This window comes from Rhododendron vialii, chromosome 7a, assembly GCF_030253575.1.
Source record: "Rhododendron vialii isolate Sample 1 chromosome 7a, ASM3025357v1".
Taxonomy (NCBI): domain Eukaryota; kingdom Viridiplantae; phylum Streptophyta; class Magnoliopsida; order Ericales; family Ericaceae; genus Rhododendron; species Rhododendron vialii.
The window spans coordinates 14152633-14178524 of NC_080563.1; the positions used below are offsets into that span (position 1 = coordinate 14152633).

At 38.0% G+C, this 25892-nt stretch overlaps 2 protein-coding genes and 1 long non-coding RNA gene across 4 annotated transcripts; 2 read left to right on the forward strand and 1 right to left on the reverse strand.

Moving 5' to 3' along the window:
• The first annotated feature begins 638 nt into the window (after positions 1 to 638).
• On the forward strand, positions 639 to 6496 carry LOC131332104 (calcineurin B-like protein 1). Of its 2 annotated transcripts, none has more exons than XM_058366173.1 (9): positions 639 to 858; positions 2914 to 3039; positions 3317 to 3399; positions 4293 to 4352; positions 5059 to 5167; positions 5267 to 5319; positions 5429 to 5509; positions 6005 to 6117; positions 6206 to 6496. In XM_058366173.1, the coding sequence occupies exons 2-9, from the start codon at positions 2961 to 2963 to the stop codon at positions 6267 to 6269; spliced, it is 642 nt and encodes a 213-aa protein (XP_058222156.1). In that variant the 5' UTR covers positions 639 to 858; positions 2914 to 2960; the 3' UTR covers positions 6270 to 6496. The 2 variants fall into 2 exon arrangements, with proteins under 2 accessions (XP_058222156.1, XP_058222155.1); XM_058366172.1 differs by having other exon boundaries at positions 697 to 858; positions 2909 to 3039.
• Positions 6497 to 8486: 1990 nt separating this feature from the next.
• LOC131332105 (uncharacterized) lies at positions 8487 to 10667 on the reverse strand. The gene is made up of 4 exons (XR_009201594.1): positions 10538 to 10667; positions 10241 to 10440; positions 9489 to 9560; positions 8487 to 8847 (listed from the first exon to the last, which is right to left on the reverse strand). It is a non-coding gene; the product is annotated as an uncharacterized LOC131332105 (long non-coding RNA).
• Positions 10668 to 17123: 6456 nt separating this feature from the next.
• LOC131332106 (NAD-capped RNA hydrolase DXO1) lies at positions 17124 to 24982 on the forward strand. The gene is made up of 13 exons (XM_058366174.1): positions 17124 to 17604; positions 19117 to 19349; positions 19740 to 19805; positions 19933 to 20011; positions 20165 to 20244; positions 20359 to 20382; positions 20642 to 20766; positions 21444 to 21660; positions 21750 to 21803; positions 22817 to 22863; positions 23070 to 23154; positions 24383 to 24446; positions 24592 to 24982. The coding sequence occupies exons 1-13, from the start codon at positions 17217 to 17219 to the stop codon at positions 24693 to 24695; spliced, it is 1566 nt and encodes a 521-aa protein (XP_058222157.1). The 5' UTR covers positions 17124 to 17216; the 3' UTR covers positions 24696 to 24982.
• The last annotated feature ends 910 nt before the right edge of the window (positions 24983 to 25892 follow it).

Here is a 25892-nt window from a genome sequence, read left to right on the forward strand (position 1 = left end):
TAAGAAATCTCAACGCTTAAGTAGTACAAATTACTCTCTCTCTTACAGTCTGTTTGGAACTCGGGAAAAAAGAGGGAAAGGAAAAGAAAATTATGGAAAAAATGGGGGGAGGATCCTTTGTTTATATTCCCTCCGTTCCGATTTATTTATCCAATTTAAAAAATCAAATTTATTAATGGGACACAATAATTACATTTCGAAAACTAAATTTTTCACAAATACCCTTCAATTCAAAATGTATTTGTCACATCAATTTAAAGAAGAGAGAAATGTAAAAGGATATTTTTATAGAATTTCTTTTTTGGTCATTTAAAATTGAATAATGAAAAGTCAAAAAATGAATAAACAAAATGGGACCGAGGGTTTCTTTGTTTTTTTATTTGTTTCCCTTTTCTTCATTCCTTTCTTCTCCCTCCGTCTCAAATTTTTTGTTCAGTTTGCAAAGCGAAGTGTTAAAAATAATGCAATTTTTTCAAAAAAAAAATTCAAATTTTTTTCACAAATTAAAAATACTCATTGATATCTAGTAAATTGTTGAAAAACTTTGATTTTTTCTTACAAAAATTGTATTAATTTTAACACTCCGTTTTATGGACCGGATAAAAAATTTGAGAAGAAGGGGTACCATACAGTAGGGTTCCAAGCAAGCTGTTAATTCCTTCTTTTGTCCTAATCTCTTTCTCTGTTGGAGTAATTTGTTCGTCACTTTCTGTCTCCCTCATTGACTATAAATTGCACTATATATATCTCCTCCTCCTTTGGAGCCTCTCGCAGCTGTTCTCTCTCTAAAACGGAGCCTCTCTCTCTCTCTCTAGAATACCGGCTTTAGCCGGCCCCTGCTTCTGGTCGGTTACTCAGGTACTGTATCACTTTCGTTGTTTTTTTTTTTTTTTCATTCTATCGTGTACCGCTTTATTGATGAATGAATGAATGTACAATTTCAAATTTGAGGGATTTGGCGTTGTGATTTTGCTGGGTTCTATTCGGTTGTTTTCTTGGTGCTTTTTCTATTTGTATTTTCTGTTACCTTGAAATTCTATGCCTTTTTCCGCCTATCTTGTTTTAAAAATGGAAAAAGAACTGTCTTTTGGAAATCTTGAGATTTTCTTGATATTGCTATCTTCTCTTCTTGGCATTGTGGCCATTTGAAAAAGAATGTGCGGTGTTCTTGGTTTAACCAATATTTGTTCCTTACAGCCCTTTGGATTGAGTGGTTTCATGAGAAAAGAAAGGGTTATGCTTTCTCACCAAATCTCATCCTTTTTTCTTCTTTTTTTTAAGAAACAAATTATGCCTTAATTTGACACTCATTTCTCGCCTATTTATCGAAACAAGTGGTGGATTCTCCTTTCTATTCTTTTCTTTTCTCATCAAAACCCTCAATCCAAAGGGTCTAAGGCTAACCCAAATTGATTGAGGTCTCTTTATCTGTTATCTCCTCATTTTTCTTGGTATTCCAATAATTGGGATTTGGGTTGTTTGACTTGATTTTGTTTCCATTGTTACTTTCAGAAAACACTTGAATTTGCAATCTTTTTGAATAATTTTCTTGGGGAAAATTTCTGAAAACTCCTACAAAAGGTTGTTTCCGAATTTTCCAAAATCTTTGTTTGCGCAAGGTGTTTTTGAACGTTGTTTTTGTTTCCAGAAATGGGAAAACCTGAAAACGAAACGGGTAAAGCAAAATTGATACCAATCGTCATAAATAAACCTCTATATTTCTTGCTCATATATGTTAGTCAACATATTTATTTACAGCTAATTAAAATTTTCTATAATTTTATTCTTTAATATTTGGTGGTATGTTAAATTTACTTCAGTGGATGGTTCTTTCCGATTTGTTGTCAAATATATTAGTGATGGCATTCGGGGCATTCGAGGCGGAAATTGGGTTTTCCGTCCCCGATCCCCGAACCTGAAGTTCCGCTCAGATCCGCCCCGATCCCCGAACGGGGAGGGAAAAATGAAACCATCTCCGAACCATTCGGTTTTCGGGTAATCCCCGAACCGAATGGGTAACCGACTAGAATAGAAGAAGACTAGAACAGATCAGAGTCCCAACTTTCACAAATCCTCGGTTACACGTGCACCAAAGTACCAAACAAGAAAAATACATATAAATTCCATAGTCTTACCAAACAAATCGTACCAAAAATACACGAACAGTAAAAAATCGATGACAATCAATCACAAAATGGCAAATGCACCACAGAGAGAGAGACGTATCACAGTCGATCCAACCGGAGCAGCAAGAGCGGCGGCGACGAAGGTATCTGGCACAGGAAGTTCCAGTCGATCCCCTCACTTACGCGCTGTGGCCGTTGAGAGAGAGAGAGAGAGAGAGAGAGAGAGAGAGAGAGAGAGAGAGAGATCTAAATCGCCGCCTCTCCCTCACTGAGACGTGAGAAATGAAAATAGCCAAATAGGACTGCAAAAACCCTAAACGTATGTGTATATATATAGGTAGGGGTAATTTTGTAATTTACTAATTCAGTTCAGTTCGGGTATCAGCTGAACCAAAACCGAACCGAAACCCGTTCGGTTATCTTGTGTGCCAACCATACCCGTTCCCACGGGGAAAATATCGGTTATGGTTCGGGGATAATTTCGGTTATCGGTTCGGGTACCCATCGGTTCGGTTCAAATTGCCATCCCTAAAATATATGGTCTCTTATTGGATTGTATTGATATGAATCCCGTTGACTTTATAACTAACTCATACTCTTGTGATGAATTTCTGGATCTCTGACTTTACCTTGGGGTCCCTTTAAATCTGGAAGTTTGGTGAATGTATGAGAGATGATGTCAGTAATAATTTAATATTAGTTAGCTGATTTTTTTTGCACTGTGGGTTTGCATTTGGATGTATAATTTGCAAGGTTATGATGGTTTTGATGATATATTGTAGTGAAGCCTAGGCGCTAGTCTAGTGTGGTGTGCTTCTTCCATCGCCTTCGTGAATGGGCTGTTTTCAGTCTACGGCTAGAAAGCAGTTTCCTGGACACGAGGACCCAGTACTTCTGGCTTCACAAACAGCTTGTAAGTTAAAACTTTTTACATTGAATTGTTAAATGATTATCTCTACTGGGGTATATATGTTCATGTGTTATTGATTTGAGTTTCCATAAGTCGACCTTAGATCCATTTAGCAATGAAAAGAAGTTTGTCCTGAATATCTGAGTTTCTGTTAGTTTAGATCCATAATAACCACGACACTAAATTTTATTTTATGGTGTTCACTATGTAGTTGTTTTCTTTTTCCTACTATTGACAATTTGACAGCAAGCTTGTTTATTTGCTGTTTCCGGTTTTCCAGTTAGTGTAAGTGAAGTTGAAGCATTATTTGAGCTTTATAAGAGCATTAGCAGCTCCTTGATTGACGACGGACTTATTAACAAGGTAATGTGCCCTGGTATTTGTAGCCAAGGCTTCTGTTGTTTCATATTTTTGCTTATGTTCTCGAACTCATTCTATCAATTGTTTCTACATTGCTATATCAGTAAATACATGGGAGATTTGGGGTGCCTTTTTTGTTTAACATATGTAATGGTTAGGGTTCCCATGCTCAACGTTGGTGTTTTTGATAATCTATCAACCAGTTAATCATGGAACAATAAAAGCAATTATTTGTCCAACTAGTAAGTGAGTGACATGTTTCATTGTCCTTTCTGAGAGGCATTGACATTGACAAAATCCGGCAGCGAAGCTCTCTGTTTACATACTGAGCAATTTGGTTCAGGCCTATATATCCATACTATTGAATTTCATGTGAACATGAGAAATGTCTTTATATCCATATAAAGACGTTTTCCACACATTTCAGAACTTGGGATGTGAAAATCAAGAAGACCAGTCATGTTATCCATCTCTTGTTGTCTTACTAATTTGTTAGGCTGCTTAGGCATCTATTGCCAGTAAAATCATTTATAGAACTAACTTTTATTCTGGGAATGTTGCCTCCTTTGATATTTATTGGTTGTTTTCTACCTTTTATTATATTTTGCTAACAAGCCCTGGTAGGCAGCCTTTCTTGTATCGAAGTATTATGGAGATCTTTGAATGGTGGTGGAGAAAATGCGTAAACCTGATAAATTTTAGTCCACAAATGTGCCAATTACTTTTGAGCTATGTATCAGTCATCCTCGTGTGTTGTTTGTGTCTTGATAATGCTGTGTTGTGAATAACAGAATACATGCATGCGATTTTTTAGTATGTTTTCATTGCGACATAATTTTCTTGCTATGCGAATTTCAGTTCTGATGTGATATTGGATATTTTGCCTGAATATGCAGGAAGAGTTTCAATTGGCTCTATTCAATAAAGGAAAGAAGGAGAACCTTTTTGCAAATAGGGTATGGTGTTTGTCATTTTGTATTCAGTTGGAACAATTGATTGTAGTAGTGCTGTAAATGTTGCGTTGATTTTGTAATATAAAAAAATTACTAACCCAAGTCTGTATATCTAATGTTAATGGGCTTTCAAATAACTTCAGAGGGAATTATTTTGCCTCATAAGTTGTTATTGAAGCTTTCCAGTGAAACTAGGTGACTCCTGGATCTGTTTAGGTTCAAACCACGAGGCATGCCATTTTGTTCTTCACCTATTTAGCTAGTTTTATTATCACTGTGTGTTTGCTTTTGCAACAACGCTTGTGCTTGCATGAGGTAAAATTTGCTGAGGTCTGTGTAATAAGCGTGTGCAATTTTTTGTTGGAGTCACGCGAACAAGGTCAGATGCATGCTCCTGTTGGCTTATTTGTAGGTCTTGGATTTGTGTGCGCTTGTTCAGTTTGTATGTTGTTATACATGTTGTCAACATACTGGGGAGTTTGGCGTTCAATTTGGATATAGCTTGGACGTTGGTTTTGGATGTTTTACATGACTTTTGCAGGTCAGTAGGTGCTAAGTTAGATATTAAGTTGGTTATTTGAGGGTGTGGTGATCTCTGGATGTTGTGCTAGCTAGTGAAAGCACTCTCTGCAGCTAAATTTTTTATTGTAAGATTCTTCTGCGTCAATGATTTTGCTCTTATTTTGATAGTGATAGATTTTGCATGCAGATCTTTGATCAATTCGATGTCAAGCGCAAGGGGGTCATTGATTTTGGTGATTTTGTCAGATCACTCAATGTCTTTCACCCAAATGCCCCAGAAGAAGACAAAATCGACTGTAAGCAGATATGATCTTTTGGATTAACCTTGAACTGCATCCCAGATTTTGGAATGCAAAACAAATTCCTTTATACTCTATATATCCCTTTCATGGCAGTTTCATTCAAACTCTATGATTTGGAAAACACGGGATTTATTGAGCGGCAAGAGGTATATTATTGCTTTTATTTTTTCATTAGAAATATTCTGGAGAGTGGAGAGAGTTTGGTACTCTCATTTTAAAGCTATTGGATATTATGTTAATTGTTTATAATTGCAGGTCAAGCAAATGTTAATTGCGCTGTTAAGCGAGTCTGACATGAAGTTGGCTGATGAGACCATTGAGATAATAATTGATAAGGTGAGTGGTTACTGGTTAGTTGTCTTAACAATTCGAAGCAAAAGATCTACTCTTTTGAGAACTTGCAGAATTGTGCCATTTCCTTTTCACAAAGACCATTTCAACGTCATTGAAATTTGAACTTTCATATTGATCATCATGCTTACAAGAGAAAGAAAAACAACTGAAAAAAAGAGACCGGGTTTTATACCGATGTATATCAGTTTTATAACCGAAGGGAAAAAAAGAGAGGATGGAAAGTCCCGTGGCATATGTATGCTCTGATAATGGCAAAGCACAACAAAAAATGAGGAAGTTTCCTTATTTTGCAATGCCTGCGAAACAAAGGTGGTCATTGGCCTTGATTTCATGAATCCTAAACTATCCTACATTATGTTCTTACGCTTGGACAGGTTTCATTAGTTTTATCTTCTGGCGGGCAAAAGGCGACAGACATTTTTGTTGTAAGCACAAAATTTTCCTGTTGATCAGGTTTTGGTTGTATTTTGCATACAGACATTTTTGGAAGCGGATGTAAATCAGGATGGGAAGATTGATAAATCTGAGTGGCAGAATTTTGTGAGCCGAAACCCTTCACTGATGAAGATAATGACACTCCCATACCTGAGGTGTGTGAGCTTTGTTTAGTTTGCATCCGTATTTTCACGAGGTTCATAACTGTGGTTTAACAATTTTGTGTTGTTTCGTAAAATGCAGGGATATAACCACGACGTTTCCAAGCTTTGTTTTCCATTCCGAGGTTGAGGAGATGGCTACGTAACAGATAATTTACACAGCTTAGAATTCCATGTTCCTAGTTTGCTCGGCTTTTCTTGTTTTATTGTTAGAAGGAATTCTATGTTTCGGAAGGTGTTTTGTATTTTTATTGTCTAGAAGGATTGAGTTCGACGATTTAAATGCAGAAATTACGCGAATTAAATAGAAAGAGGCGCAGCTGAATTTGACTAGCTGTGATCTTACAATTGTGAAGTGTTTCCAATTCCGGCATTTGCTAGCGTATTTTTGCCCGTTGGTAGGATTGTAGATTCAGAAGATTCTTAAGCTCTTGGGTGCCTCTAAATCTAAATCCACGACAACTTACTTTAATGCCACGACTTCTTCACCTGGGGTGACTTTTTTACCCTCTACTCGGATGTTCTTCCCTTCAGTTCTTCACACTTTACACACTCCACTCTCTCCATGGAACCCCCCCCCTCCCCCCCCCCCCCCCCCCCCCAATTGGTCAATCTACCTGCTTGGTGACACAAACTACTACTTTTTTCTCCTGTACTAATCCATTCCAGTGCTTTCTCATCTATACCTATTTCGTGGAGACTATCACGAAAGGCAAGGACCGGATCTGTTTTTAGGGGCCAATTCGACCGATTCATTCGACAAAGACAGAATTGTCACTAATATTCGTCCCAACAAAGATCAATGTTATAATCCCTAAAAATCCCTGACCTAATCACTCGATCTCCTGGATGTACCTCACACGAAAATGGAAATCTTGCAAAGGAAAAAAGAAAAAGTCGGCAGGAAGGTGTAGTGGTGATGTTGGATTTGTTTAACTCTTATTATTGGAAGAGGCCAGTTATTTTCAGGAAAAAAAGAGAGGATATCCATGGGTACATATATGTATATGTATGTGTGCGTGTAGATGGATGGATGTAATGGCATGTCCTTTTTAAGCGGGACGATGACATAGTGGAGAGAGAGGGAGAGATGCAATCAGGGAGGAGGAAATGGGTCTCCTCTGTACTCGGTTGCACCAGATTTTGCGGAGCATGAGGGTACTATAGTCAGATTGCATAACCTGTTGTGGCAGAAGAAAAATGCTTCGTGGCTTTATCATTTTCCAAGCTCTTTTTTCTTATTCGACAGAGCTCACTAAAAAAACGCTTTTATGTAGCCGACCTTGATTGATTGAGACTTAAAAACTCTGTTGGTTCGGTTTAGTTTGATTTATCAAATACAATGGTGATGTCAAAATATTTGGGATTTGTTATAGAGTAGAATAGGATATGCAACAAATTATTTTAGTTTCTAACTCTTACTCTTTCGCAACAAATGATCAAGTTACTTATCGACCCAATTGATCGCGTAAACAAAACGCAAACATGGTTCAACTTTTATGAGAAATGAGAACACAAGGGGACATCGATTCAACCATAAGATACGTGAGCAACTTCACTGATAATTATAGTGGTTCATTTTCATCTGAGAGAGAGAGAGAGAGAGAGAGAGAGAGAGAGAGAGAGAGAGAGAGAGAGAGAGAGAGAGAGAGAGAGAGAGAGGACATAATATAGCAGAAATGCATGATACAGTATGATCCAAGGCAGTAGACAGGAATCAGACCCTCAATCAAACCAAACGATTCCTTACTATGGCAAATAAACAAAAGAACAACTAAAGCCAAACTCAATCATATATTCAGAGCAGTTCTTATAGATAATCACAATTTATCAACGTTAGACTCTATATATTGGGCTGAATTCGCATGAAACCTAATCCCAACGATTTCCGGAGCCTTTCAATTTTCACTGGTTCTCCCAAAAACCCAAATGGGAATGAGATTATTTCAAAAGCATTATGAATTCGAGACTATCTAAAAACATTCACTATTCATTACTGAACAATGAAAACGTTGACATCATAGCTCAACTTCAGTTTGCGCCCTTAGCCCTACAATAGCCCTGCTGCTGCGAAAACAAACAAATAAACAAAACAAGGTATTGGGAAAATTTGATGTGTGATACAGGAATCCGGATAAGAAGCTTCAATATCTATTATATACAGTCATGCAGAAATAATTTGAATTTATTCTGGTCAGGTTTTTACTCTTCCTAACTGACATTCTCTTCTCTCTACCCTCTTTCAATCGGTTGAGTTTTGTTCTCCTTCTGTGCAGCAAGGGGGAGCAAGGGGACAGATCTGAGAGCTTCTCCCTTGCACGTGTGCTCTTGCTACCCTTCTCCTCTCGTGAGGAAGAACCCTTCTCCTCTCGTGAGGTTTTCTTCTTCCTTAACTCCTCTTTCTGTTGGTGTTGGTTTTTGGAAAACCAAAAAGGCTTTACCAAGTATAAGTCGGAATTTATCTTCGAGACAGCAGAGAGGAGGCCATTGCGTGAAGTTGGTGCAAAAAATCGAACCAACAAAGAAAATCCAGAGTGGATGAATAAGGGTCTTAGAAGAGGTACTTGAGAGATGTGACTCATCCTTTTGTGGTAGTTTCTTTTCCTTCTATTTTCCTTGGGTGGCTCTCCCTTGGCACATTCGCTATGCAGCATTTGTTACTTGACAGTACAAACTATTCCAGAATCTAATCTAACAAAGTATGAGTAGTCACCCGTAAAGTTTCTGAAATAAAAATAATCTCTTGATTAGCGAATTTGTTGTGATTGTTTGCTCTACATTTCCAATGCATAATAGAAGAAAGTTTTTAAATTGCCCGTTCAAGACTAATCGCAGAGTCCCAAGCACGTACACGTGGGCACATATGCTATATGAATACATATGAATAACAGTGCAAGTACTCATCCACAGCCTTTTGGGAATGTATGCTCCACAGTCCACACCAAGCACCGTTGAGTTGAATAGATCCCATATATTTTGCATCCTAGTTCCAAACACGAAGGGCATGTGTTTGGTTTCAAACCATATGAAGGCCACGTGTTGTCGCCTGTCGGGCCAATCCACAAGAGACAAAGTATACAATACCCCTTGCAATTTTGGAGAAAATGCGCACGGAAAATAGACAATTGCACAACAATGAAATAATGTTGGCAGAACCAACTAACATAGGTATCTTGCTATACCTGCAAAGTCAATTATAACAACCCTGCGGTATATTTCAGTCACAGTGAAAGCAATAATAGCTATGCTACGAACGAGTACACCATAATACGCATAGTTTGCAATTACTTTGAAAGCATCAACCCCAACTTAAAATGACTTATGTTTATGTCCAAAAGTAAATATATATGTAATGATCCACTTACCAAAATACCATCAACATGAGCTTCAAAATGACAAGCATGCTACTGCTCGTGCAATGTCTAGCTCCTCAGGACCTACAAATAGCCCCACAGAATGATAAGTTAACAAACTAGACCAAAAAATGAAAAGTAGTCTAATAACGACAATCTTCTCCATGGAAAGGCCACAATTGTGTGACAAGATCCATATAAAACCTCACTACCGCCCAATTTTCAAGCACCACAATTATCAAGCTTGGATGCAAAATTGCAATCAGTACATCATTTTAAGCTCCCTAAAACTTAGTCAATTGCCTCAATGTCAATTCATCACTTTATATTTTAGTTTATATGTACCAACCACATAACTTCACTCCAACTTAGCAATGAGATTGCTCGAAGAAGCATTCTTCTTTATGAGGCATATCACAAGAGAATATTTAAGTTGTAAGATTTTAGCTGTTTCGTCATTCGTTCTTTTTAGTGGGAATGCTAGTTGCAGTAGACTGGCAGTGTATTGTATATGGAACGTACTTCATTTATGTCTCGTAAAAATGAAGTAACACCACTACAACTTGCAACAACCTTTTCTCTTGAGCCAGCAGCAACGTCGACCACATATATGCAACAAGACCACATATAAATGACCAGAGAAATAGAAATGAAGGGAGCAACATAAAAAAATAAATGTAATAGCCGAACCCAATTGCATTTAACTTAAGGCTTTGTTTGGTTTGGTGAACTTAATCCAAGTAAATAACTGAATCAACAAATACCTTCTGTTAATTTGGGTTTTTTTCTCCTCCTTGCAGAACTTTATATGCATCCCCATAAACCTACGAACTAGAGCTTGGAAGTTACAGGGAGGAGAAGGAGCCTTCCCATCCTGCTTGGCCTGAAAGGTAACATAATACATAGCACCCGTGCGAAAACTGATACACAGCCTGACGAGCTTGACAAACTTGTATTTGGTGCGCTGTAATTGGGTTAAAAAGACATTAACAAACACTCCCAAAGAAAGAGGAGCTAATGGAATGGCAAGTATTTACTGAACGAAAAGCCGAGAAACACACCTCTTTTCTGTTGTAACCTCTGAGAGCCTTCTTTGCTGCTCTAGTGGAATGAATACCCAGTAGCTTCGGTAGGTTTTTCCAACGAGATTTCTGTAATAGGTTTTCTTAATATAACCTCAAAGGGATTACCAACGTCATTCAACCACCTATACCTATGCTTTCTTCATATTTTCTCTGGAACAGATTTACTCCTATATGATATGAATGGAATCACAAGTACACACACTCAAAGGAATGCCTATACATGCCTCGCTCTCCTCAACCCTCTTTATGTAAGCTTCCGATGTAAAAGAACGCACTTTTCTATTTATCCCTGTAACCGGAGCCATGGCACTCTCCTCCTGTAGATCTGTTCTGTAATCCTCATAATCGTCATCTGGTTCCTCTTTCTCCTCCTTCTGCTGCTGCTGCTTCTTGCTTCTTCTGCCACCGACGCTGTGGTTTTCCGCCTCCTTGCTGTTTCTTGAATGCAGGACGGGTGATTCTGAGATTAGCAAAATCATCTTCCAACATCATCTGCTTGTATGCAGACCGCGGGGTCATTCTTCGAGTACAAAAATCATCACCGCGGTCTGCCAATCTCTTCTTCTGTTCAGATTCATGGTTTTCCATCACCAAATCCTGTATATATACCTATGATATGGCATGACAGGATTATGCAATTAGATGAAAGCATGAAACTCATAGCTAATGTTTTAAAAATCGCTAGGCGTTGGTCGGGCAGAAAAGGGGTGCCCTTGGCCCCACCTATCACCTAAGCGTGGACTAGGCGCCTAATTAAGGCATTGGACCACAACCTAGCGTCTAGGCGGCCGACTTTGACTGCATTGTGAGAGATCAACAAGCATAATTCAAGTGAAGAAACATCATGCGCTCAGAGATCATCCAATTTGTCTTTTTTCAATAAAAAAACAATTCGGTTCGCACACCAAGATGCCACAGGCAAACGTATAAAAAGAAAAGCGAGACCGTGAGGGAAGAGGGAGAGGAATGTACAGATAGGAATTCTCAGAGAGAGAGAGAGAGATGGTTTTACTTGTCTTTAGTCACATAACGCGCGCGTGTGCGTGCCATCGTGATTACGTTGTTTTCAACGTGTACCACGGAACGGAAATTTTCGAGAGCCAAGATTGAAAGCAAAAGCGCAGAGTGAGGATTGGAGAGCGGAGCGAAGGCGGATTATGTGACTGAGGTCACCTTGGTCATTGCTGGTCCTGGAGCAGTGGCGTTTGTCAAGAGAAAGAGAATTAAGGTTGGGGTAATGGAATAGTACTACTGGGGATAGCGAACGGTGCCTCGGTCTCTTATAGGGACGTCTGCTATTACTAGTAGTACGGTTACATTCTCTCTCTCTCTCTCTCCAATTCTGTTCTTCACAAATGAGAGGCACGTGGGACGGAGCGTAGGATTTCCTCTCGTAGGAATGAGGGAAGAGGGCAGCGTTCGTTCGCCGGCGAAGGGGGAGAAGGGAGGTGGTCGGCGACGAGGGAGGCAAAAGGCAAAGCTGTTCGTGCGTAGTATTAGTAATAAAAATGAGATACTCATTTTAGGCTAGGCTAAGTTCTGCTAAGATTTTTGAGATTTTTTATTATTCTGTTTTTATTTAAATTTTTTTAACGTTTGTTAATTTTATGCTTAATTTTTGCGGATTATTAATTCTTTTCGAATAAAATAATCGAACAACTAAAAAATTATTCAGCAAATTGGTCTAAAGTCCAAAAGAAGAGGTCCCAAACTAGATTTAGTCCAGCTTAAGTTTCAGTGATGTGTAAAGTCCATTAATGAAAATATTTTAGAGTTTAAGGTCCGTGAAAAGACCAAATTGCCTTTAATGAGACAAGGGTCTTGTTTGGCTAATACAAAAAATATCTTTTTTAATTTAAATGATCTTAAATGAGACAAGGGCCTTGTTTGGCTAACACAAAATATGTCTTTTTTCGTGTTTTTCGATCTTGTTGCACTTTCATAGGGTACCCTAGGATTTTAGGCACTTTCATAGGGTACCCTAAGGTTTTAGGCACTTTTATAGGGTTTTAGGGTTCATTTTCCTATTATAGGGTTTTAGCGGTTTAGGCACTTTCATAGGGTACCCTAGGGTTTTAAGCATTTTCATATATAGGGTATCCTAAAATTTTAGGCACTTTCATATGGTACCCTAGGGTTTTAGGCACTTTTATAGGATTTTAGGGTTCATTTTCCTATTATAGGGTTTTAGCGGTTTAGGCACTTTCATAGGGTACCTTAGGGTTTTAGGCACTTTCATATGTAGGGTACCCGAAGATTTTAGGCACTTTTATAGGGTACCCTAGGGTTTTAGGCACTTTCAATACCGGTCAACCTTGGTCAACGCCGGTCAATGTCGGTCAACGCCGGTTAACTTTGATCAACGCCGGTCAACCTTGGTCAACTCCGGTCAACTTTGGACGGAGTTATTTGTAAATCTTGGACAAGATGTCCTTTAAACTTTAGAGGAAAATATTTATATCCTTATCATGGCAAAAACTCTTATAGTATGTCCTCCTACTCAATTTACCCAAAATTATTATCATTATCCAAATATTTTCGAAAATATTCAAAAAAAAAAAAAAAAAACACCCCCAAAGCCGGTTTGTAAAATCAAAACCAAATCGTGATTCATTTATTTAGTTGTGGCCCGGTTCATAGGAATTTTGGTCTAGACAGGGTAACCATTAGCTGCCCTTATGGTTCTCTGCTAGCATCGAGACAAACTTAGCACATTATTAATCAAAAATTATTCGGACAAATCAAAATCAAGGACCAATTTGGTTTCCGGAGAACCAAAGAAGGAATTAAGATGTTACGAGTTCGCAATTTTTTCATGGCTTTAACCTTTGTGATTTGGTGTAATATCGTGGTGTTGCAATTTGATGCAAAAGGGATTTCAGACGGAGATAGAAAAGGGCGGAATACGGCGAAGATGACGGAGGAAAATGTAGGGGCAGTGGAACTTGTTGCTGGAGTGGGTGGGTACGCCTTTCAATCTCAGCTACGAAGGAGGGATTCTATGGGGTTTTTTTTTAAACAAATGTTGGGTCGAGACCAACCCCGATCCACACTCTACATGCAAGCAAACAACAAGCACACGCACATACCTGAGAGATTGAGAGAAAAAATCACTATGTACTATATAAATCACAAACATACAAGCTATAAAAATTCTTCGAGAACTAACACCGGTTCCGCTCTGAGGAGGCCACAACTGGGCCCCCTCTAGTCTCCCTTCCCTCACTCTCCCTCTCTCTCTCACATGGCTGCACTCTCCCCACTCTCTACTCTCTCAGTCACATACATACAGGGAGAAAGAGAGAAGAAAACAAGGAAGGCATAGGGAGGGATCCCGTCCTTCTTGCACATGTGAGAAAAATCCAACAACAGAGCCATGGGAGGAGAGAGAAATAAGAGAGGTTGAAGATGGATTTGTGTGGGTGTATGTGAAAGAGAGTGAGAGAGAGATTTGGTTTGGCACATCCACCACCTCATAGAATTAACAAATCAAGTAAATTTTAATCCCCTTGTAAAATAGTTCCCCCTCCGATGCCCACATATTTATTCCCTTTATGTTATATATTCATCTTCTCTAATCTAAAACATTTCCCGCTAACAAACTGTGAGTTGTTAGAGTAATGAAAAGAACACTAACATCAAAACAAAACATACAAAGGGGACCCTCAATCAAAAATCAAGGGCAACAACCAAGAGTGTGTGTATATATATCAATACACTTGTAATAAAAGAAGATAGGATGGTAAGCCAAGGCATGCCGTGAAAATACGAAATTACCCCTCGTAGGATTACCCTTGTAGTTTGAGTTGAAGGATATGGTCGTCATTTCGTCTTGTTTGAAAGATCTAAAAGAATGTAGGATGGCTAGCCAAGCCACAATGTGAAATTACCAATTTGTCCTTATAGTTTGTCAACGGTGGAGTTAAGATATGAGGGTATTTTAGGCATTTCATTGTTAGGTCTTTTGCTTAGTCAAGAAGAAAATGAGGTACAAAAAAAATCTTTCTTTTCCCTAATTTAAGGGATATTGTTTTTTATAGGTACAAAAAAAAAACTTTCTTTTCCCTAATTTAAGGCAAGCCAAGCTACCAAGTTAAAAGACAAAATTACCCTTGTAGATTTCGTCTTTCAAATATTTTTTGGACGTATTGAGTTGAGGTTATTTTAGGTCCTAATTTGCTTAGTCAAGAAGAAAAGGCTTTTAGAGGGTATTTTAGATATTTTGAATCCTCCTTTGCTTAGTCAAAAAGAAAAGACTTTTTTGGGATATTTTAGGTCCTACTTTGCTCAGTTAAGAAGAAAATGCTTCTTCGAGAGTATTTTAGGTTTTTAAGGTCCTCCTTTACTTAGTCAAGAAGAAAATGATTTTCGGAGGTATTATAGGTCCCTTTTTGCTTAGTCAAGAAGAAAAGTCATTTCATAGGTATTTTAGGTATTTAGGTCCCTCTTTGCTTTGTTAAGAAGAAAAAGCTTTATACATCTTCTCAATCTAACCATTAGAAAGAAATCTATCTCTCTTTTTCTCGTTCCTCCTAGATCTCCCTCGATCTGTCTCTCATCGATCCCTCTGTAATTCAGATGAAGATAGACGCATCAATTTCTCAATCGTAGATTCTTATGCACAAAGAAAGAAGCAACTATGTGGTCAGATTCTCTTAGATTTCATAACCCTAGACTATGATTTTGTTAGAACTTCAAATCATAAGTATTTTGAGTGGTCTCTTCTTTCTGGGGTTTTCTAATTGTTTTACTTTTATGGTTCTATTTTTTTTCAACATCAATGCTTGATAGTTTGTTGTGTGCTCTTAGCAAACCGAGCTCTAATTTTGTTCGATATTTTTGGAGAAAGGCTCTCTTGCGGTAAGGTTTTATAGTTATTTTCCAAAACACAATGACGAAAAAGCCTCATTATTTGCACAATTTTAGAATCTAATCCATGACATTATCTTGATTATTGTTGCTATTGTTTGAGAATGAATTTATATTTTAATCCAAAGACCTATTTCTTTGATCTATGTTTATGCAATATTTAATTTGTCCTGATGGAATTAGAAATACCGTTCCTTATAATCTATTTTTTTAACAAGGTTGAACTATTTGTGACTCTCTTCAGTTTTAGTGCATATGTTGGATTAAATTACTTGCATGATCTATGAAATTACAATAGTCTTAGTTAATTATTTGAGTCTACAAAATTAAAAATATTTTGGTACTCCAAAATAGTGTTCTATATGTTATTTTTTCCGAACAAGAACTCCTTTTGTATTGCTTAAAAATACTATCTTCTTCTTTTTTCTTTTTTAAAATGACCTTTCATTCAATTACTTACTCTTACGACTTCTTTATTTCCATAACAATATCCTAATCTAAACTATCTTACATACATGAACAGTTAATAGTTACACCAATGAGCACACAACAGTGTGCGAAGCACGCGGAATTACACTAGTATATATATAAATCTCCAGGCAAGAACCTTAAAATAAGGATCTTATATGCAGACCTCCTCATTTCTTGCCTTTTCCGATCGGATTTCGATGATCCGAGCCGCTCAATGTGTTCAGAACGTGATTTTAAGAGTATTTCAGAGAAATCGGCAAAAAAAATGACCGGAAATGGCTTGATTTGAGCAGTTTTTATTTGAACTGTTCGATAAAAAAATAAACAAAAACTGCTCGGATGAAGCCCTTCCCGGTCTTTTTTTTTGTTGATTTCTCGCGAAAACCTTTAAAATCACGCTCTGAACACATTGAGCGGCTCGGATCATCGAAATTCGATCGGGAAAGGGAGGTCCGTATTTTATTAAAATAAGGAGGTCCTCATAAGAAAGGAATTCATATATTTTAGCGGAGTCCTCAGAAAGTTCAAAGCTGTCCATAGCCCTGAATCTCAAAACGCACCTCGCGGGGCTCGAACCATGCCTCCACTGAATGAGATGTGCTGGTAACCAAGAGTGTATATATGAACACACACAAACGGTTTGATTTGGTTATGAACCGAATCATATATAACGACTCTGAGATGTTCGGCATCAGACCGGATGAATGATCCACATATTCAGAGCAAAACGTTTTGTTTGGTTCGGTCCAGTCCAAAGCGATTCGATAGTTCTTCTTATTTTTTTCCAGCCTCTTATTACGCCACCATCACCCCATGAGCCAAGTGCCAACTCCATAGCAACTCTCAAGGCTCCGTTAAGTTGTCGAAAATGTTAAGCGAGAAATGATTTCTCAAGAAAAATAAAATGAGGTAAAATAAGAAAAAATAAATTTTTTTCTATATTTGTTCTTTTAATAAGAAATTTTGCAGAAAAACTAAAAATTCCTTCTTTTGAACAAAATTTATTTTGCCGGAAAGTTTTCCCTCGCGAGAAAGTTGGAACTTGAAACTATGAATTCTTACCTTTTTGGTAATTTGTACACACAGGAAATTGAAGAAAATTGTTTTTTCCACCTTTTCCCCTCCTTTTCTTTTCGTGCACCTAAACAAGGCCTAGAGTCCAACCGAGTTCCAAACCCGAGTCCATTTCCCCTAAAACACACAATATAAAACCCACAAATCTAAAAGCAGAGAGATCGAAATCGAGAGAGAGGAGAGAGAGAGAGAGAGAGACACTCAAGCTGTGTTTGGTTAAACTTTGAGACACAGGAATCGAATGGATTTCTCAGAGCAAGAAGTAGACTTGTTCGGAGACGATGAAGAAGAAGAAGATTACCAAAACGGCGACGATCAACAGCAGCAACAACAACCAGCCAGAGAACCAAACGAAGAAGAAGAGGAGAGCCGCCGATCTTCTTCGGCCTCCTCCTCCTCCTCCTCCTCGGCCGCGGCGTCTTCTTCCTCTGCTTCGTCGTCCAACCGGAGCAGCGGCAGCGGAAGTGGGAGCGCAAGCGGCGGAGACGACGACGACGAAGATAATAATGATAATGGAGGAGAAGTGAGGTCTGGCTATTATAGTGTTGAAAATGAGGATAAGGATCTATTTGGTTCTGATAATGAAGATTACTGCAAAACCCTTGCCACTAGTCCTTTCGTTGTGCCTGGTAACTTCTTACTTTCCTCAAAAGGCTGTGGGGAAAAAATCCAAATTTTTGATAGCTTTTGTGGGTTTTCAATTAGGTTACAATTGTTTTGTTGCTGGCAGATAGGGTGTTGTTTAAAACTATCATTAACGTTTGCATGAAATTGGACGGAAGTTGAACAAAACGAGCGTACCAGCCCAACAGCATCCATGGACCATAATGGGAATGAAATGGACAATTCAACAATGGCTAAAATTGGGGAAGAAATGATAATTACTTTCCTTTGGCAAGAATTGAGCACTAACTGAGCTTAGCTCAGAGGTTGAGTTGTACCCTTTTGGATTCTTAAAATTTCTTATTCGGAGTCTTTTTGTTTTGTTTTTTTGTTTTTTTTTTTTTTGGGGGGGGGGGGGGGGGGGGAGGGAGGGATTGCTTTTGTGAGTTTACAATTAGGGTGTAAGATATTGTTTAATGGTATCATTAGGGTATCATTAGGGTTTGCATCAAATTGGACGACACTTGAACAACACAAAGCTACTAGCCCAACAAGAAACTATGTCATGCTCCATAATGGCAATAAAATGGATAATTCAAGGATGGCTAAAATTTGGGAAGAAATGATAAATTGGTTCTTTTGGCAAGAATTGAGCGCTAACTGAGCTTAGCTCAGAGGTTGAGTTGTACCCTTTTGGATTCTTGCAATTTCTTGTTCTGGGTAGTGCCCTATTGCTGTTTGTCATAGACTTCGTTTTACCATTTTATTTCCATTTGCTCATGCTATGAGAGTATGAGGATTATATCCGTCCCTGGAATGTTGGTCAAAAATTATTATGACAAGAGAAAGGGTAAGTTTTGTTGGTCCCCAATAAGTATGTACAAGTTTTATGAAAATGGAGTAGTTGATGGGGAGAATTAGAGGTACTCAACTTTGTGGGTTTCGTTGCATTCTTCTTGACGAGGGGTGTAGGGAATTTTTGTGTTTTGGGGGAAGAAATTGATCTTTACTTGTAGCCTTTTAGCTTGTGGCGAAATTCTTAACTCTGCATCTGTGCTTCCAAGGCACCTGATGAAAGCAATGGTGGGCATTTCCATCTGTGTTGGTGTTATGAACTAAATAGTATAATTTGAACATCTATCTTTATATAGTTTTTGAAGCACGGTGGATGTCAACTGAATTCTATGTTATGAGAACCGCACTTAAAATCTTCAAAGTTCAAACCGTAGATACAATTACTGTATATCTGGTTTAAATAATGGCTTGTTAAAAGATCAGCGCATTGAGTTCCTGATACGTTGCCAGGAAGATTAGTTATCAAAAGCATTTTGCAATAATGGGTCTCTAGTCTTAGAGCTGCAAGCATTGTGAGTGTCGGATATGGAGGCCTCGGGAATTGGATAGGCAGCTATTTTGCATTCAGTTTTTGTTCTTTCATTCTTTTGGTTTTCTGTTAACCCCTCCTTCCCTCCCTCCTCCCCTCTGTGTTTGTGTGTCCATTTTCTTTGTCTCTTGCCTCTAATGACTTCATTTTACAGTTCTACCGACCGTACGAAATCCTAACCACCATACCAGAGGTGGTTTTGGGCGTGGCCGTTGGCAAAATGATCGAGGAGCCGGCCTCCTTCCTCGACCCGGACCTTATCTCCAAAGGCAGAACTTCGGTTATGGCTCCAAGTTCTATAATGGTCGTGATGAACGCTTTGTCTCTGAATTAAAGCTTTCAAAAAGTGAAGAAACATTATCTAGGAAATGCATAACTATCCAAGAGGTAATTTTTACCAACAATGTGCGAGTACTGATGCAAAATTAGATTTCATTATCTCCCTTGGAGATCCCGTGCAGAAATCTTGCTAACTTTATGTATCAGCAATATTTCTGCACATGATACCACTGTTTTTGCAGTGGTAAAGACCAGTGAAAAGAGAAATAAGGAAAATGAAAGCTTCACAGAGTGCATGGTTTACTTTGTTTGTATGGTTCACGTTTTACCTTATTTGGTGGATGTAAAATGTGCCCAGTTGATGAGCACAAATGTGCGAGGTCAAAATCCTTTTGCGCTGCCCAGTGGTTGCACCTAGATGCCCCCTCTCTTTTCTTCTCGAGTACTTATTTGTGCTTATTTTTCCGCTGTTTCTGTGATTGCCACATGATGCACTAGCCATGTGAACTTGCTTGCTACAGTAGGGTAGAAGGTGGAGATGTATTCTTTGATGACCGCAGCTTGGTAAGCCTCCAGACCCTTATCTGTCTGTAGTTCCTTGTTTCCCGTATCTCTCAATTGGTTTTTCTAATAAATGGTAGTGTCATACTGATTGTTAGCTGATTTACACGACTTTATTGTACACTATTAGAGGCTTTTCAAGCGGCTTATTTCTGAAGATGTTGGAGCTGACCTGAATGAAGGGTTTGATACTTTTATCGAGAAGAAAGGTATGCCGCATAACTGTGAACAGAGACAAACTAGACCAGATTAGATAGGATTTACTCTGAGAGCTTCATTGTTGAAGTTTTTCTTGTAACAATTACTTTTTTGGGGGGGCAAGTTTGTAACAAATACTTATTATTATTCTCTCCATTTTTCAGATTTGGGGTCTCAAGGTTTTGGCGACCTTCTTGCTTGTGTAAGAGATAAAAAGATCCCACTTGAAAATATGCATTTTGTGGTAAGAGTTGTTGCTATATTTCTCACGTTCATGTTTTAACTGTATTCATGTTATTACCCACAGGTTGCCCAATTTTAATTTTATTTAACCCTCTCCCCTTCTTATCTTTTACAGACATATCGTAACAACCTTAATAAGGTAATTCACTGATCCTTTTGAATGGTAGTTCCTACTAGTTACATACTTCTAAGTCAAAATTACCATCTTTCAAACGAAACAATTGCTGTGACGAATTTTCAAAGAATGTATTTTTAAAGGTCTATGTGGAGCAACTTAATACTTTCTTATATCTGACAGTGCTTGCATCATGGACCAGAAGGATTGTTTAAGTTTTTTGAATATAAGTTTTTGTTTTTTGTGAACCGTGGGTAATACTGTCCATCGTTTTCATCTGCAGATATTGGCTACTGCTTATGTCAGGCACGAACCTTGGGAAATGGGGGTGCATAAAAGGAAAGGGGTTGTGTATCTTGATGTTCATAAACTACCAGAACGTCCTCAAAGTGAGCTGGATCGTCGGAGGTACTAGAACGACTACACATAACTGTATTCCAGAATTTTAAGGTTGTGTGGTATCAGAAGCTGTAAAAAAAAAAAAAAATATATATATATATATATATATATATTACAGCAATGCAAAGTTAATCTTGTGATATTGCCTTGATCAAGGGAATTGGGATGCATCATTCCCTATTTGCCATGGTCTTATTTTGCATTCAGCTTTATGTCGGGAAACTTCTTTTGTGATATGAAAAGCATAGGTATATTAAAGGCCTAGAAGGTCATTTGATAGATGTTCATGATTGATGTTTGAGTCATGACTTATCCTAGAAATTCATCTTTCTCATCCTCTTTTGAGGGGAAAAAGAAGAAGGAAAAATGTCACGCCTTTGGAACGGTTTTAGTTGTAGTGGGAAGGTTTCTAAAAATATCCCGAGTCTCTTTGATTTAGAAGAATGACAGGTGAGAGAAGAAGATGGGTTGAAAGTCTTTGGATTAACTTATTCCCGTTGATCAACTTGAGGTATTGTAGGTTTATAGCTGTATATGTTTGAAATTGGTGAAACATTGCTTAACTTCTTGAGGTATATGTTGATAAAGATTTGTTTGATGCCTTGATTGTTAAATTTTTTAACTCATCCTGGTTTCATGATGCTTACGCCTTTTTATTGCCCTCGAATTGTGTTTTCTTGAACTAGATGTTATTGGGGATATTGTTTTGAGAGCCTTGCCACTGAAGATCCTAGCAGAGCTGATGGAGAAGGGATACATCATGTTGATGCTAATGTTGAATTTTGTTCTGTATTAAAAACCAAATTAGGCGCTCATCGTGTTTTGATGGGTGCTGAAATGGATTGCTGTGATTCAACTGATGATGGCAGGAGGTTTTATGTGGAATTAAAGACAAGCCGAGAGGTTGGGATGCCAGCTGGGCTTCATTTTTTGTTTGCATCTATAGTTTAGCAACTTATAGATCTGTACTGATTTTTCTTTGTTACCCGCAGTTGGATTATCATACTGAGGAAAGATTTGAGAGGGAAAAATTGCTCAAGTTCTGGGTAATTTTTTGTTTTGCTTCCAAGATTAGCGATGAATCTCTCTCTCTCTCTCTCTCTCTCTCTCTCTCTCTCTCTCTCTCTCTCTCCTTTAGTTTGTCATTAGAAGTTTTAATCTTTGCTAATCTTCACCATTTCGGCATTTAACTAGGTGCCTATGCTTGTCTTAGACTCTTAACGTGTAATTTTTCCCAGATGGTATGCCTGTTTGTTTTCTTGTCTTTTTTGTACTTCTACATTGAAGTTATAGGTAATTTATGACACTTGTGGACACAGCCCTCTAGACATATTTGTATCCTGCTTACATTCCCTATTGGTAAACCACAACCAGTAGTTGGGGACTTGAATTTTTTATTATCAATCTTTCTTTTTCAGTTAATCCACAGATGTGAGAAAGGTTGCAAATTACTATGCTTTGTTCTCTTCACAACTTAAAAAGCATTTTTAAAAAAATTCCCCCTAGATTCTCCCTACTTCCAACATTTCTCTCCACTTATTACCCCTACTATTTTTCAAAAAAAATTTCACATTTCAAATCTCAATCCAAACATAGCATAATAGCATTGAATGACTGGATGAAAGGAATGGATGATTAGATATAGGATCTTTCGAATTAAATGAGACTATCGAGTAGCTAAATCAAGAGACCTTGCAGTATTTACAATTGTTGTGGCCCTTTGCGAAGGACAATAGTGCTTCAGTTCTTGAAATTCTTGCCGTCACACAATAGAGCTGGCGGTATCTAATCCATGTCTATTTCATTTTTGGCACCAATTTTTTGTGAAATTATTAATGTCTTTTTCTCCCCTTTCAAAGTTGTTGGCAATAACCTGGTGTGTTGTTTTGGTAAAAAAAGGTTCCATTTAGCTTACACTTTGTCATAGTTTTAGTTGTTTTGATGGATGTCAAGTTTTGTTGTTGGAACGGGAAGTTCCTGCTATATAACTGTTTGCTGTATAGTTTTTGTTTAACTGCTCTGTGCGCGAAGTTTAACAATACTGATCTCTATGTGACAGATTCAATCATTTTTAGCTGGGGTGCCTTATATTGTCATTGGATTTAGGTAAGTCTTACTATTTGCCATTTCATCAGTTCTCATGCTTTCATGACTCTACGTTTCTCACCTCCTCAAGCAGACATATTTGTCATGAGCAATTTCATGGCTGTGGTACCTAGCAATTTCATGGCTGTGGTACCTTGTCATGGCCAGTTATTCTATTTCAAATCTTGGTTTACATTATGAACTAATGATATGTCGCCTTTACACAGGAATGATGCAGGCCGACTTGTCCGCACGGAGAGACTAAGAACCAAAGATATTACGCAGAGAGTAAAAATGAAGAATTATTGGCAGGTGAATATTCTTCACTGAAATTCATGCACACTGGGCCCATGCCTTGTATCTTCCTCTCCAGCCTTGTGAGCTTGAGTACACTTGAGCTATGATTCATCAACTTTGTCGCACTTCATACGAAAAAAAGCAATGAGTTGACCATAGCACAAATATCCTAGATAGAATACAAGTGCAGCTGAGGCACTAGACAAGGATTGGTCAAATAACAGAACTAAACTCTTCCATAAACTCAACAAAGTATCAGATTACAGATAGCCTATAAAGGCAATAAAATATGCCTTTAAATACAAAAACATGATGTGGAAGCTTGGGTTATGATGGTGGATAAGGAAAGAAAGTCTGGTTTTTTAGAGTAATTATTCAATGGTTTTGGGGCACTACCACATGGTGTCCAACACCCTTCTCCACCACACATTCTTGTGGGGTCCATACACTTAGTTTTGGGCCCCATAAGAATGTGTGGTGGAGAAGGGTGTTGGGGCACGACGTGGCAGTGTCCCAAGACCATTGAATAGATTTTTGGTTTTTGAGGACTCAGAGATCGCCGAACAGCTAAATTATTTTTCATTAGTAAAAGTTAAATATAAGAAAGGCGTGAAGGGAATGCCACCCTTATACACTCAATAGTTAAATCATTGGCTTTTTAAACCTAGTACTATTATTTTTCCCTTATTGATATGTGAGACTAGATATTTCCACTCAATGTGCAAGTTGTAATTCAATTGCTTGCAATTTACAGTGGGTGAAAAACAAATCAAGACATTCTCATACTCCGAACATTACAGTAATGGAATAAGATAACTTTGTGAGCTTTATCACATGTCCTTGTGACCAAATTAGTGGGGCTGTAATGATGTTATGGAACTACATGTGCTGCATTTCCATCTTATGAAATTATCATTAGCACGTATTCTTTATGCTTTCTTGATGATTTGGGCAGCCTGCCATTTGTCACACATGTGCCTTATGCTCTCTTTGATTATGCTATTTGATGTAGTGCAACCGCCCCACAAAATGAGAAATCATTTTTATTGCTCCAATTTTCCACATCGCCTATGTTATTAACAGATCGCCGAGTTCATTAAAAGCTTTAATTAATAAAATAGATCAATAGCAGCATAGAAGTCACCTAGAATTATGAGTAGTATTGATAATATTAATAGAGAATCCTGGCTGACTAGCCATGTTTTCTGTTCGCAATGCGTTACATTTGGTTGCCACTTGGCAGGGAGGAGTGTGCCTGGCATTTGCCGATGAGGTGTTTTGCTGGCTCTATGGGACTGTCAAAGAGAGTAAGATCCTAAACTTCATGAACTCATTCGTTTTCCTCTTTGTTTTTCTTTGGTTGATTAGAAATACATATGCTTTCTTTTCTTGTTAGTCCTCTCGCAAATCGATATACAGATAATAATTGTGCTTCTGATTGTTTGGCATCAGATGAAGACTACATATTGCAGTTTGCTCCACCTTTCAACCGTCTAGAGCTTCTACAAGCACAGTCTTGCCCTGCTGAAATTACCAACCATGTTGAGCAGTTATAACCATCAACGGAAACCTGCAAATTATACATGATTTGAGGGGAGGGGGTGCTTAAGAGATTAGATTAGGTTATATGCAATTTTCATTGTAACTTGATTAATAAACAAGAAATGTAGCTCCCTGAACTCTTTGAGAGAGAATTATAAATTTGAACTGAGTTCTTCTTCAACTGTCACCATGGCTATTCATGAATTACTTTTGGTGAATGAAAGCAGATTTTACTTTGTACAGTTCCAATTGTACGGGAAACAATGTTAGTCAATAGTAATCATCCTTCGCTTTGTGAGTATTTTTTTTTTGAATAATTTTCAAGATTTCCAGATTTGTGTCGAAACAGATATATGGTGGAAACTTATGATTTTCTTATTAGTTCTATAATCCTATACACCTCTTTCTGAGTAGCAGTTTAGTTTGTCTCATTGGAATGTTGTGGCCTTTTGGATTTTATGTTTCTTGCAATGCCTAGCGACAAGGACATGTAGTGTCATGAGTGGCTAGCACGATGTTGGCATGCCCAACACGACGTGTGCTTGACGTGTGCTTGGCCGTTTGGCTTCGATTCCTCAGTGCTAGCCATCGGGGAATGTTGGAGAAAATGACCAAAATACCCCTGAAATGGCATGTTCTTTTAAACTAGTCCAGTCAGTTGAGGAATAAAGGCACAATGGTTCATTCTGGTTCTGTATTTCCACATCTTTAGAGCATTCCTGGAACAAGTTGAAAGTGAAGAGTTGGAGGATTCCTTGGAGTATTTCTGGATCATAAAATTTTGAAGGGATTTACAGAAGTAAAGGAAAACATAAGAAGAAAAGTAATATTGTAGTAATAACCTTGGGTTGTGGGAGATAAAATTGGAGTATTTTCTTGGGTTGGGTCATTTTGGTATAATTGGAGTATTTTCTTGGGTTGGGTCATTTTGGTATACTCTTCTAAATTCATGATTACACCAAACATTCGTCAATTCCCTTCACATTTTGGTAGGTTTATTGTGAAGTTGCATTCAGTTTGGAAAGGAATTAGATTCTATGTTGTCCTTAATTTGGATTAGACGAGGCCGTCCAAATTTGTAAAAGTTCATTTTTTATAATTATTGGTTCGAATTTGCTCAAAAACTCTTGTCGGTAAGAATTAGTCCAAACCATTAATTATACAAACGTATAGTTCAGATTCGGACTGCACCGAGAATCCAAACCCTTTAA